Source organism: Anabrus simplex, chromosome 7 (assembly GCF_040414725.1).
Source record: "Anabrus simplex isolate iqAnaSimp1 chromosome 7, ASM4041472v1, whole genome shotgun sequence".
Classification (NCBI taxonomy): domain Eukaryota; kingdom Metazoa; phylum Arthropoda; class Insecta; order Orthoptera; family Tettigoniidae; genus Anabrus; species Anabrus simplex.
The window spans coordinates 293524616-293538349 of record NC_090271.1 but is presented as its reverse complement, the minus strand read 5'-3'; the positions used below and the strand labels follow the sequence as shown (position 1 = coordinate 293538349).

At 38.6% G+C, this 13734-nt stretch overlaps 1 protein-coding gene across 1 annotated transcript in view; it reads right to left on the bottom strand.

Moving 5' to 3' along the window:
* Nop60B (dyskerin pseudouridine synthase 1 Nop60B) overlaps window positions 1-13734 on the bottom strand; it is a 172073-nt gene that overhangs the window by 18992 nt on the left and 139347 nt on the right. The window contains exon 10 of the mRNA XM_067151745.2: window positions 13580-13683. Within this exon, the coding sequence (XP_067007846.2) occupies window positions 13580-13683 (104 nt within the window). The remainder of the gene's footprint in view (window positions 1-13579; window positions 13684-13734) is intronic.

Genomic DNA, 13734 nt, shown 5'->3' with positions numbered 1-13734 from the left:
CGGTAAAAATAACATTCAATTTTATGCCAACACGTGGTATCGCAATGCTTCTGTGTGCATGTGTTAGGCCCCCTCCCACCAACACCCAGCTGGTTATCAACATTCGTTCAACTTCGTAGACGGTCGGGATCTTTCGGCCGGCTGTTTGGTGGCATAATATGTATCAGTTGGCAAGTCGGCTGTTTCCTGCATAGAGTCGGGAAGTTTCTTTGTTTCGTAATAGTTTATTCACCTAACTAATAATGGACACAGAAAATCTTATCAGTTTACTTCCAAAACGTAATTTCCTCTATGACAAGACCCTCATGTATTATTGCAACAACAACGTAAGAGAGAATGCCTGGAAGGAAATAAGCACGGGAATGAAAAATCAAACAAGTTAGAATATTCAATTTTGTGGTAGATTAGGCCTATACGGTACTTAGTTTATTTTGCAATTATTGTTGACCTTATTTCAGACATATTATCATGTTGGAGTCCATTTACAGTATTTACCGTGAATATTTTTATAAGTGGCATTCCCTGCGGTTGTCATACATCTATATATATAAAATAAGAGTTTTGTCTGTACATTGCTCAGAATTTGAAAAGAATGGTATTTCTGCATCGGTCATGTCTATAGTAACAAGAAAATGTACTTTTTACTTTTCCGTAATTTCTGTCTGTCTGTATGTATGTACACGCATCACGAGAAAACGGCTGAAGAGAATTTAATGAAAATCGGTATGTAAAGTCGGGGGATGAGCCGCTACAATCTAGGCTATAAATCATTTTATTCACGCTGAGTGAAATGGTAGTTTAGGGGAAGGCCTTAAATTTAATTATCGAATATTTATATTATTAGCAGTCCTATCGATAAATAATATATAACTAAAGTTATATAGAATTCAATTTCCGATCATTTATGTCTTATACATTTCTACCGTACCGGCTCTGATAACACAGATATTAATGAATTTGTATTTTTGTTGCTAAGTCCATATCAACGCCGAGCCACGAGAAAATGGGTTAACAGAATTTAATGAAAACCCCTATATAGAGTCGGGGAATAAGAAACTACAGTCTAAGCTGTAAATAATTTTATTTTCCCGAGATGAAATGGTAGTTTAGGGGAATGCGCCTGAAATTTAATTTTTAAATACCGGTACCTATGTTACTGGTGCTATCGAAAAGTACGGTACTATATAACAAAAGTTATAGACAATACAGTTTCCAATCATTTATGTTTCATTCAGTTTTACTGTACCGACTATGGTAAGAGTGGTATTTCAGAAGGCCTACAATATCCAAAGCGCATAACACTGATCGACAATAACTTTACATTGACCATTGTTTGTTGTGATGTTCTTCGTGCCGCTCAACTCCGATAGATGGAATTACTACTGCGTACCGAGTATAACAGCCTGACTGAACATTGGTGGGAAATAACTAGGGAGTTGGAAAACTTTCTTCTTTAGCATGCCACCCCTCTGGTTCATACATTTTCTGATACTACAGGTACGTAACACACTGGTTCATCATAGCATTCGAGCTATTCAGTCCCTACTCTGAAGACTGATTGGAATGAGTAGTGTGCATATTTAATGGAATAATGACAGAGGAGTGTTGATGGCAGTCTGCGACCTGGTTGTTCCAGCTCTGGAACTTTGGACTGTTAGATCGGCACCGTAGTACTGTTCGTTGAAAGTGTGCGGTTTTTCATTCGATCGAGTATTTTATATGATAACATTGCTTTCAATCGCTACATTCCTACTGACGTTTTTGTAATGACCTATGTTGAATTCAGTTAGGAAAACCACCAAGTCAGTCTTTCTGAGAATCCCGTAGCGAAGCACGGGTACATCAGCTAGTGTATTCCTAACAAACAGTACGGTAATGCATAAGAATTATTAAATGTTAAACAATTAATTTATTGAAACCACCTATTCAATACTAGTTAAGTCTTTATGACTATAACAATGTCATTACATTAAGTTTGAGTATGGTACATGTTTCGCCTGGCATTGCAGGCATCATTAGCCATGAATTATATCTCCAAGTCAGAGCTCTGAGTGGATGCTATATTAGGATTAATCATAGTAAATATTATTTACATAACAATTGCAATGGAGTGATCAAGCCATCCATGTTTTAAAGTACTAATGTGACGTCCAAATCTTGTTCACATTTAATGGAGATAATATTAACTGTCAACATTCATGAGTTAGTAATGAGAACGGCATGATACATGGGTTTACACCATCTGTACATTTTTACAACTTATTAGAGATTAACTTGTGCTTGAACTATTAAAAACTATTTTTTACACAATTTACACTAATGTATACAAACTTATGTTACGTTTTGGAACTGAACTGGTCGATCTAGTCTTGAAGTTTCAATCGGATGTCTTACACATGTCCTGTCGAATGGAGATAATGCTGATACTGATATGGTACTGTAGTCTATTTGTAGTCTATTGAAGTCATAGCATTTAAATATTTCTTTTTTTATTTGTAGGACATTAAACACACTCAGCTTATATGTTGTTTTTTCTTTTCTTTTTTTGGGAAGGTCTAAATATTTTGTAGTCAACCTCACTTCTAGAAGAATGAGTATCAGTATGAAAGTGGGGTGCCTTAAAGTGGATGGCAAGAAATCTGTTAGAGAGTTTGATCAAGTTTTGTTAGATAACGGATTATTACATAACCATATAAACTTTTTGTATGTTGTTTTGTTGGAGTTTTTTAGTGTGGATTGAAGAGCAGTTCACTGGTTTCTGGATGTAGTGTGTAGCTGGTGGGTGCATTAAAGTCCTTTAGACGTTACGAGGAGGTCCTGTTGTGTTGCTTGTGAAAATAATCACTTGTAATGCATAAGAAGCTGCTGTGTTGTGGACAAATATATTTTTCGGTTTTTAATTAATGTTGAGGCCACCTTGATTAATGACTTCACCCTGTCGCGGCACGCAACTTACTGCATTAAAATTTTATCAAACCATCCACTGTGTGCTTCGTGTTTCCTGCGTAGAATCCCATTTGATACTATTCCGCTTGATGTGAATGCTGGAGTGGAAATTTCGACTGATGGGTTCGAGTACAAGTATGAAGATTGGACATTAATAGATTATAGTGATGGCAGAGGTGCCAACTTTGAAGTGGATTATCAGTAATTGCCCTCCGTCCCCAAGAAAAATTTCGAGTCAAGTCCAAAGCATACGCCTTCCTTCTTGATAATGACACACCCCTTTTGCCCTTCCCTCTAGCAATCTATCGAAAAGTATATCATATTACACAATAACATTTGCACGCAACCTGTTCTATGATAAAACATTCCTTGTAGCTTGTTTCTCACGCAGCAGCTGCTTTTCAGTGTAGTTTTTCTTGAAGCATCCTTCCAACTGTGATGACATTTTCGTTTTCTGAACCATAAGCGATACCAGTGCAGTGCAGATCTTTCTGTCAACTGTCAGGTACACTTAACACAGCAAATACAACATTACTGAAGGATTTGTAGTGGAGCTCCTTCATTCACAATTAATTTTACAACGCTTATGGGTAGCAAAAGGAAGTCACCATCGAATAAGTAACGTTGCCAACTCACAAGCACTGAAATAAAGTCGATTTAGGAGAAAGGCTCGAAAGGACTCAACATTTTTCCCTTTCTTTTGTTTCCATCAAAAATGATTTTTTCGTGATAATGTCAGCTTTTCCGTAATTATTTCCCCTTTGACCGTAACTCCGTAACTGTGAGGTGAAATCCGTAATAATTATGGACAATCTGTAATAGTTGGCACCTCTGTGATGGGTTCGATTCGATTCCACAAAGTGAGAGTGAGCATCTGGTGTTCGTGTTGTCATACCGTGACGTCATATGGCCTTGGCAAGCCCGGAGAGGCTCCAGGACAAGCGCAAACGGTCTAACACAGGGTTCAACTTGTGCGGAGACTGGAGGGTTCTAACCATGAGCTGCTTGGAGCGGACATTTTCTATCTTACGGGCCTCTAAAATTTGAATTGTTTAACTCGGAAATATATTTACAACAGAACACTTTAAACGAGAAAAATATACATATATCTTAATGTAACCGATCAAGGGACCAAGAATATCACACTCTTAGGTGGGAAAACTTCTTATGCGGGAACTTCTTAACCGAGTTTAACTGTAATATTAAATGAAGTGTATAATTCGTGTCTCTAAGAACGTTTTACCTTCATGTTTTACTATGCTGGTGTTCTTAAAATGCATTAACCTTTATTTATTTCATTGATTATAATTGTAAACATTTGTTACTTTGTTTTCATTGTAAATATTTTTACGTTCAAACCTAACGTTAAACTTGACAGAGTAATTGTTTTTCATTTTTTAGCACATTCCCTCTTTATGACATTTTGTTTTCGGTCACCACAAAAAAGTCCTAACCCGAATTTATATTTAATTGCTTACATTTTCATATAAGTGTAATGTAGGAATCATCATCATAATCTTAGTTACATAGGGACCATTTTCTGTACACAACAAGTTTAAATATTTAGTAATACAGTAGAAGTCCGCATTTAGAAAATAGAAGAAGTCCGCTATAGCGAGTACGAATTATAGCGAGAACTCCGTTTTGACAGATTTTTTCTGTCCCTTGAAATTTCCTATATTCAACTGTGTACTATCCTTCGGTTACAGCGACAACCCTATCAATGATGCATCCGTTATTACAAGCGATTACGCGTGCGTTATTATTTCCCGTATTGATATTTATGCACTCCAGCAAATACAATGTACGTTAATGATCATCTTCGGTATAGTTCTCGTGCTATATGCTCTAGCGAGCTCCCTCGCCTGCATTCAAACTCGAAAGGAATGTCAGAGCCAATTAGTAATACTCGTTGACTGTTCTTCTGTAAATATAATTTGAAAATGAAAAAGAACTTGTTTCCGTAATAAATGCGTAAATAGCCTGGCCGATACTAGTAGTTAACTTGTTAGAAATAAAGGCTGAAGTAAACGATCGATTAATGTTATGTGCTAAAATTAAGTAAGAATGTGATACAACTCAAAATACAGCGTGCTGGGCTGAGTGGCTCAGACGACTGAGGTGCTGGCCTGCTGACCCCAACTTGGCAGGTTCAATCCTGGCTCAGCCTGGTGATATTTGAAATACGTCAGCCTCATGCCAGTAGATTTACTGGCACGTAAAATAACTCCTGCGAGGCTAAATTCTGACACACTGGCATCTCTGAAAACTGTAAAAGTAGTTATTGGGATTTAACCTTTTGAGAGTGAGGTTTCTTAGTCCACTGCACACTCCAAAATTTAGGTTATTGCACATGTTTGCAAAACAACCCTCAAGAGGCATTATATTTTAATGGAACGAATGAATTTAACAAAAACAACTAGTTTGAGCACAAAAATTGTGAAACATCATTTTAGTGATGTTTTTTGGTATGATAATCCTCAAAACAAGGTAACTGGAACAATTTTTACTTGCTTACTTAATCTGCTTACCTTCCAGGGTTGGTTTCTCCCTTGGACTCAACGAGGGACCCCACCTCTACCATCTCAAGGGCAGTGTCCTGGAGTGTGAGACATTAGGTCAGGGGATACAACTGGGGAGAATGACCAGTACCTTGCCCAGGAGGCCTCACCTGCTATGCTGAACAGGGGCCTTGGTGGGGGATGGGAAGATTGGAAAGGATAGGCAAGGAAGAGGGTAGGAAGCGGCCGTGGCCTTAAGTTAGGTACCATCCCGACATTTGCCTGGAGGAGAAGTGGGAAACCACGGAAAACCATGGAAAACCACTTTCAGGATGGCTGAGGTGGGAATCGAACCCACCTCTACTCCGCTGACCTCCCGAGGCTGAGTGGACCCCGTTCCAGCCCTTGTTCCACTCTTCAAATTCCGTGGCAGAGCCTGTCGTAGGACAGATATCCTAATTATGATAAAACCTTCAATAATCGTATTTTGAAGTTTTACGGTGAGCCGAAAGTATTACGTTAATATATTTATGTTTCGTGTCCATGGACGTATAACGTACATATGCTTATCCTGGTCAACACAGCAACGGACGTACGGACACACAGACTTTCAATATGGCGTCAAGAAACAGCACCATTAGGTCTCTGATGTGAAACATGTATATATTCTATGTAGATTGTTTTAGAGAGCGATTGTTTTCTCTCGAGGGATTGTTCTTTTTTTCTGGCAGGAAAGAAATAAAGTTAGCAGTGTGGTGTTTAAAAAGAGAGATTGACGAGACTAGGATAAGTTTCGTAGTGATAATAAAGTTGTTTAGAAGTACGTAAACGTGTTCTCGTGTGATATATTTATTTCGTAAAATAAAAAATCGCATATAGAGAACGATAAATATGGCGACTGCGACAGGACTTCCGAAACTTAATGATGAAAATTGATCAAATGACCGTAGTGATTTTACGAAAGGCGCTGATGTCCCGAGGGTTACCGACGGCTGGGAGCAAGTCGGAACTACAAGAGAGACTACGCCAGGATCTGATAGAAAATGAGGAAGACTCAGGCAGTTTCGATATTGAAGTCGTCTCGGAGAAGGAAGCCAACGACCGGGTAAGCATTATGCTTACGCAACTAACTACTTTGATTGGGACACAATCTGAAAAACTCGAAGGGAAAATCGAGGCCCAGGCTCAAGAGATAAAAGGCCAAATTGATTCCTTGGTAGAGATCTGAAAGAGAATATTTCAAAAATTTATGACAAAAGCAACAGTGTAGAATGAGATGTACCAGTATATAAAGTAGTAAGTGATATGAACACCTTGGAAAACGAAGTCAAGAAGAAGAAAGGTGAAGAGAAAACCATTTCAGAGGCTAACAATGCAAAAGATCAAGATTTTGATGCTCATTCTACAACTGAAGAAGGTCAACGAAAAAAATCTGCGTATGATCTGTCCTGTCCTCATTGCTTAATACAATGTGACACAGTACAGGAGTACAAAATGCACCTCTATTCACCTAAACACATAAATGCCATGAGGAAACAATCATTATCACATACCGGTAAGCAGACCTTGCAGCGAATGTGTATGAATCAACGTCAAAAGCAACACATGCTAGAGGAAACTGAAGAGTTCCGGCATACACTGTCTGATAGAATGAAGTTCTGTGCCATTTGTAAGCTCAATTACAAGCAGCCCAAATCAAAGCACATGACTTCTGAGGATCATGAGAATATGGTGAAATTCTTGAATCCATATTGCCGGGTGTGTAAACAAAGATTCAATACACTAATGTCTTATGAACATCATCTGTGTTCCTTGGATCACATCACGTTCAAGGCTCTCTTGGCTGACAAATCCAACAATGACGATGAAGAGAGTGGGGAAAGGATGATGAAAAGGAGCTCAACCTTGTCAACTTTAAGATTCTTGATTCAGTAGGTTCTGTTGATGGTGAGGAAGGAGAAAGCGGAGAAGATGAAAAAGCTGAAAAGAAAGCCGGGGGAGAAGAAGAGAAGGAAATCAAACCCAAATCTAAATCCAAAACTGAAACCATAGGTGCTGAATATGCCCGGAAGATGGGGGTGTATTACTATGATTTGTGCCGTACCTACTTGTCATGGTATGAAGAACAAGAGAGAGTTCTAACCACCCATTATCACTCAAGGGCACGTTGTACGTTATCGTGAAGATAGATTTCTTAGAAAAGAGGCTGAGAGACTTCATCAGAAAAAGTTGGCAAGAAAAAGGCTCAAAAAGAAGCAAGGGCCGAAAAGGCATCCGGAGAGAAGGATCAATCAGATAGTAAAACAGCTGAAAATAAGAAAAAAAGAGAGAAGGATAATGAGAAAAGCTCAGAAGATACAACAGGTGAATCTTCCAACAAAAAGAAAAAAGACGACTGAAATGGCAGTGAGGTTTCTCAAGGAGAAGATGTTATCTTGACCCCTACAAGAGAGCGGAGGGACCGGAGAGTGGGCACTCTCTGGGGGGTCCCGGAGGAGTACGGACTTCGGAGAGGATCAACATGCACCGATGCCTGTCCTGGAGGATGGAATAGCTGAAGACATATATATCAAGACGCCTAGATGTAATCTGGGACCTGGAGAAGGGAAGGTCCGGGATGAGTATTGAAGGTTTTAGGGGGGATAATTATCGTAGGACAGATATCCTAATTATGATAAAACCTTCAATAATCGTATTTTGAAGTTTTACGATGAGCCAAAAGTATTATGTTAATATATTTGTTTCGTGTCCATGGACGTATAACGTACATATGCTTATCCTGGTTAACATAGCAACGGACGTACGGACACACAGACTTTCAATATGGCGCCAAGAAACAGCACCATTAGGTCTCTGATGTGAAACATGTATATATTCTATGTAGATTGTTTTAGAGAGCGATTGTTTTCTCTCGAGGGATTGGTTTTTTTCCTGGCAGGAAAGAAATAAAGTTAGCAGTGTGGTGTTTAAAAAGAGAGATTGACGAGACTAGGATAAGTTTCGTAGTGATAATAAAGTTGTTTAGAAATACATGAACGTGTTCTTGTGTGATATTTTTATTTCGTAAAATAAAAAAATCGCATATAGAGAACGATAAGCCGGGAATCGAACCCGGGCCTCTAGGGGTGGCAGCTAATCACACTAACCACTACACCACAGAGGCGGACAACAATTTTTTGAAAACGTCAATTTCTGAAGAATTTTTCGTCAGTGAAACATTCTGAATTCCTGACTTACCGCCATCGAAGCTAAAGCGGTTGGCGTGAATTGGTTAGTTATAGTCTCATCTTCCCAAACTCTGTGATTACTAGGCGCTTTATTTACGTTCGTTCGTTTCGGACGTGGTGGCTGTAAGATCTCATCATCACTTTCATTTAAGTCTTTGGCACTTGAATTATTTCCAGATATACCTCCTACGTCATCTTTGTCACTGTCTTCAAATACTGAACTATCACTTTCAGTATTCATAAGAATTTCATGAACTGTATCGTCGCTTGTAAGCAAGTCAGACTTCGCGCAGCCATGTTCAACTGTTTGCAATTGACTCGCTAAAGCTGAAGACATCCGCTTAAAAACATTTCATTTCCAGCACTCCCTGTGGTGACAGCAATAACCTGATGACTTCAAAATATAGCCAACAGATGTAGGGAGCTATCCGTTTTTCAATTGTTGTCCAAAGACCTACAGTTACGGAGATATATCACTTCAAATTCCGACACGCAATATATTGCGCCGTGACCTTCAAGGGGTTAAAGGCAATAACATTGTTTTAAAAATACGTCGCAGATTTCATCATACTACGCGGTAATAGTGGAAATCTGTGACGTGATAAGTGAGATTTTAAAAAATGTAGATTTAAAACGACATGAAATGGGAATTTGAATTTACGACGTGCTAAGCAAGAAATCATTATAATGAGGAAATCCCTAACAAAGTTTCACTGTATTTTCTTGCGTCTGATTAAATTTCAGAAAGGCTATTCCCATATAAATATATCGCGAGAAGGTCATCATTACTCTATTGCCGCTTGAAATGTATTTTTACTATGCATATAAGGTTAAGTTAGGTTAAACGACGCTGTTTGAATAAGAACACTGGAACGTTTGCAAGAGAAGCCACTGGAGTTACACTAGCATCAGAAAGTTTACTCACCCACGAAAATTAATAATTTTCTTAAATAATTGTTTTTTGTGTGATGATAAGTGGTACTTTAGTTCTGTTACTTATGTATGGATATTTTCAGCACTTTCATAAAGCTATTTCAGTGCATATTGCGAGCTTTTACTTTATCTTTTTAAAGAAGTTGACAGATTTATGGTCCCCAGCTCTTACTGCCTGCTTCTACCTGGATAACTTCCGGCCCTTTCCCAGGAAATAAACATGCCTCTCTGACGTGATTACTTGTCATTCTTGTTTCCTCGCTGTCATGGAAGTCGACAGTTAGCCTACAGAAGTTATCTTGAGCAGTTGTATGTTAATCTCTGTAACAGATTGTTTATTTTCTACATTGTTGTTATCTGGGCATAACTACGGCAACAACACAAATCTATCGAATATGGGGAAGAAGGCTAATATAACCCAAGAAAACAGAGCCAAGACTTGTGGTTATAAAGAATTTTTTTTTTGTTTTTTTTTTTTTGCTAGGGGCTTTACGTCGCACCGACACAGATAGGTCTTATGGCGACGGTGGGATGGGAAAGGCCTAGGAGTTGGAAGGAAGCGGCCGTGGCCTTAATTAAGGTACAGCCCCAGCATTTGCCTGGTGTGAAAATGGGAAACCACGGAAAACCATCTTCAGGGCTGCCGATAGTGGGATTCGAACCTACTATCTCCCGGATGCAAGCTCACAGCCGCGCGCCTCTACGCGCACGGCCAACTCGCCCGGTATATAAAGAAATTGGGTGCTTGAACCGAAAAACTGAAAATTTCAGAGTGCAGCGTTCGCAGAGCAGTGAAACACAGAGAAGAAATGGGTAGTCATGAGGATCGACCACGCAGCGGTAGATATTTGCTCAGAGATAAATAAAACAAGAGAACAACCTGTGTCTGTGACAACAGTGAAAAATTGTCTGCTTGAGGTGGGATTGTTTGGTCGCGTAGCAGCACGGAAACCACTGTTGAAAACTGTACACAAGCAGGAAAGGCTACAATGGGCCAAAATGCATGCTAACTGGACCGGTGAACAACGGAAAAGGGTGCTTTGGACGGATTAATCTAAATTTAATAAATTTGGTTCCAATTGTCGCCGCCCCGGTGAAAGGGTTATGGAATTCTGCATAATTCCGTCTGTGAAGCATGGAGGAGGAAATGTGATGGTGTGGGGATGTTTTGGAAATAATCATGTTGGTGATTTGGTGAAAGTAGAGGGAATACTCAAAAAGAAACAATATCACCGTATCCCTTTGCGCAATGGCGTGCCATCTGGAATGAAGTGGTGAAGGATTTGTTCTACAGCAGGACAATGATCCTAAACACACCTCTCATTTGTGCAAGCAATATCTGGAATGAAACAAGTTGAAGGAAAATTGGAATTAATGGTCTGGCCTCCTCAATCACCCGATCTGTTACCTATTGAACTTTTGTGGAAAGAACTTGACATGAAAGTGAAAGAAAAGGTGCCAGGTAGTGTGGATGGGTTGTGGCAATGTATGTTAGAAACCTGGGGATGTATAAATACAGAGACTTTAGAAAAATTAACAGCTAGAATGCCACGCATCTGTAAAGCAGTAATCAAAGCAAAGGGTGGACATACTGTTGAACAGGCAGTGTGATTGCTTAAGATGTTGTGATTGTGTTTCTAACTCCCTGTGAATAATCAGTGTAAAGGAAAATCTAGTGAAATGTGTAATAAAACTAGTTAGTTCTAAAAACATAGGTATTTCCATGTTGATTTTCAACAAATAACCCCTATATTGCATGGTAAGTGAAAATTCATGGGTGAGCCTAAACTTTTTGATGCTAGTGTATACTACTACAATTTTTCAGAATGAAATTTTACATACACGTTCATGTTGTCTCAGAATTAGAAAAAGAAGTAACGAGTAAGCTGTAGTATGTAAATCTGTGAAAACAAAAATTTTGAACAAACTGATTGCTGTTCCATATCGATTTTAATGTGTGCGGGCTTCCTCCCTTACCCGACTGGCTTTTAATACAAAAAATAGGATATAACGACAATCCGTTATAGCGAGCAAATTTTTTGCTATCATGGATTCTCACTATAACGGACTTCTACTGAAACAGCTTGCCACAGTATCTTAATGAACTGGTCCAGGCCTTTATACACATATATTCTTGTACCATTTATATTTTGTAACTTGATCCCTTTTAAATCTAAGAATTTAATTTTTTGTCCGTATTGAACTGAGAACGTAAGTGTGAGATGAAACATGGTAGTTAAAGATTCACATTTGTTGAGGGTGTAGTAAACATATTCAGCTCGACAAGAATACAAAATTTGAATTATGTAAGACGTTCCTCTGAGAGCTTAGAAGTTGGATTTAGATATGTTATATGTATTTGTACAAGTTTGGATATGTTGAGCCCTGTCTCATACTTATGCTGCGCTTGACCTATATGGCATCTGACGAAGAAGTGTCTACAAATTTTAATTCTTTAACTGCCAATTTCACCTTGTACTTACGAAAAATTTGAATATGTTATATGTATTTGAATTTAGTATTTAATGAGTCCTAACTCGTGTGAGTTATAGCTTTTGTTTCACCCTTCATGGACTGTTTTGAAGTGGCAGTACTGAATATCTACAAATTCGAACCTTTACTGCCAAGTTCATCTCGCACCATGGGTTCAGATGTCATGTGCATTTTTAAGAGGCTTGATTCTGTTAAATCCTAACTCGTATTTGAACTACACTCACACCAGTGACATTCAATGAATGAGTGAACGCAGACCTCTATGTGCCAAATTCATCGCGAACCTACAGTTTCGAGTGTGTTGCATGTGTTTCAGGTTTTTCATTTATCGAGTCCAAACTCACGCTTGTGCAATTTTGTCTCGCCCTTCACAGCTGGTTTAGAATTGACGCTTAGTGAGTAAGTGATTTCAATCCCTAACTGCCAAGTTTCATCTCAACCCAAAAATATTTTTAAAATGTTATGTGCATTTTTGAGACAATTGTGTTTATTGAAATCTAACCTATCTTTTGCACTACACTCGCGGCAGGCAACATTCAATGGAAGAATGTCTGAAATAATTTGAATCTCCAATGCCAATTTCATCTCGAACTTCCGCGTGGTTTTGTTGCGGTTTATATGTTTTTTTAAGTGATTATGTTTTTGAGCCCTAACTCATGCTTATACAATTTTGACTCACCCTTCATGACCATTTTGTAAACTGACCTTGTAATTCACTATTTCATGTCTCTTATTTAATCACACTGATTTAACATCTTGTATAATGTAAATGCTTACGCCTATGCCTATTTCCCACATTTTGGCTGAAGATGACGCTAAACAGCGTCGAAACTAGTTCCAAGTGTAAATATATGTTGTAAATAAACTTATAACATTTATTTGTATTGAAAAGGTGGACCCTTTTAAGTTTCCCAACTTGATCCCTGTCGACTAAAGTTTCTTGTGCCAAAAGAATGTACAATTCAGTTGTAGAATAGCACAGTGCAAAGGCAGGTGACTTTACTGTATTTGGATGTGCAGTTGTTCCAGTCAACTTCCATACCATGTCATTTCTAGCAGTTACTTCCTGTTTCATGTTCAAGCAGTGCTTTCTGAATGTTGAAGCAGGATCAAGAGTAATTCTCAGGTAATTTGGGGCTACTGGAGTGTTCCAGAGGAACTGCTCCCAAACTGACATTCGAAGTTCAACAGCACAAGTCTGCATTTTAAGAGGATTAAGTTTTAGCTTGCTCTTCCTATAACAGAAAGTGAGTCTGGAGCTTCGGACAGTTTCTACTTGGCAAACGTGGAAATTGTTCCCTTGAGCAGGTACGACTTGAACATTGGCAAAAATGAAGTTTTCTGTTCCAACTGATAATCACTGATCATTGGTATATATATCGTACAGTGATGGTGCAAGCACACTACCTTGTGACAGCCCATTCTTCAACAAAATTAATTAAGAATAGAAAATAAGAATACACAAAGTCATAAGCATACCTGTAATCTACAAAGCTTTGAAGCCAGTCACTTGGTGTTTTCTCATTTGGTTTACCATATTTGTCCAGGAGTCCTTCCTTAATCAGGCCTTTCTTCATGGAAGCCTGAGTAGAAAAATAATAAAAAGTTAATAGCTGATTAATACAAGCAAATAA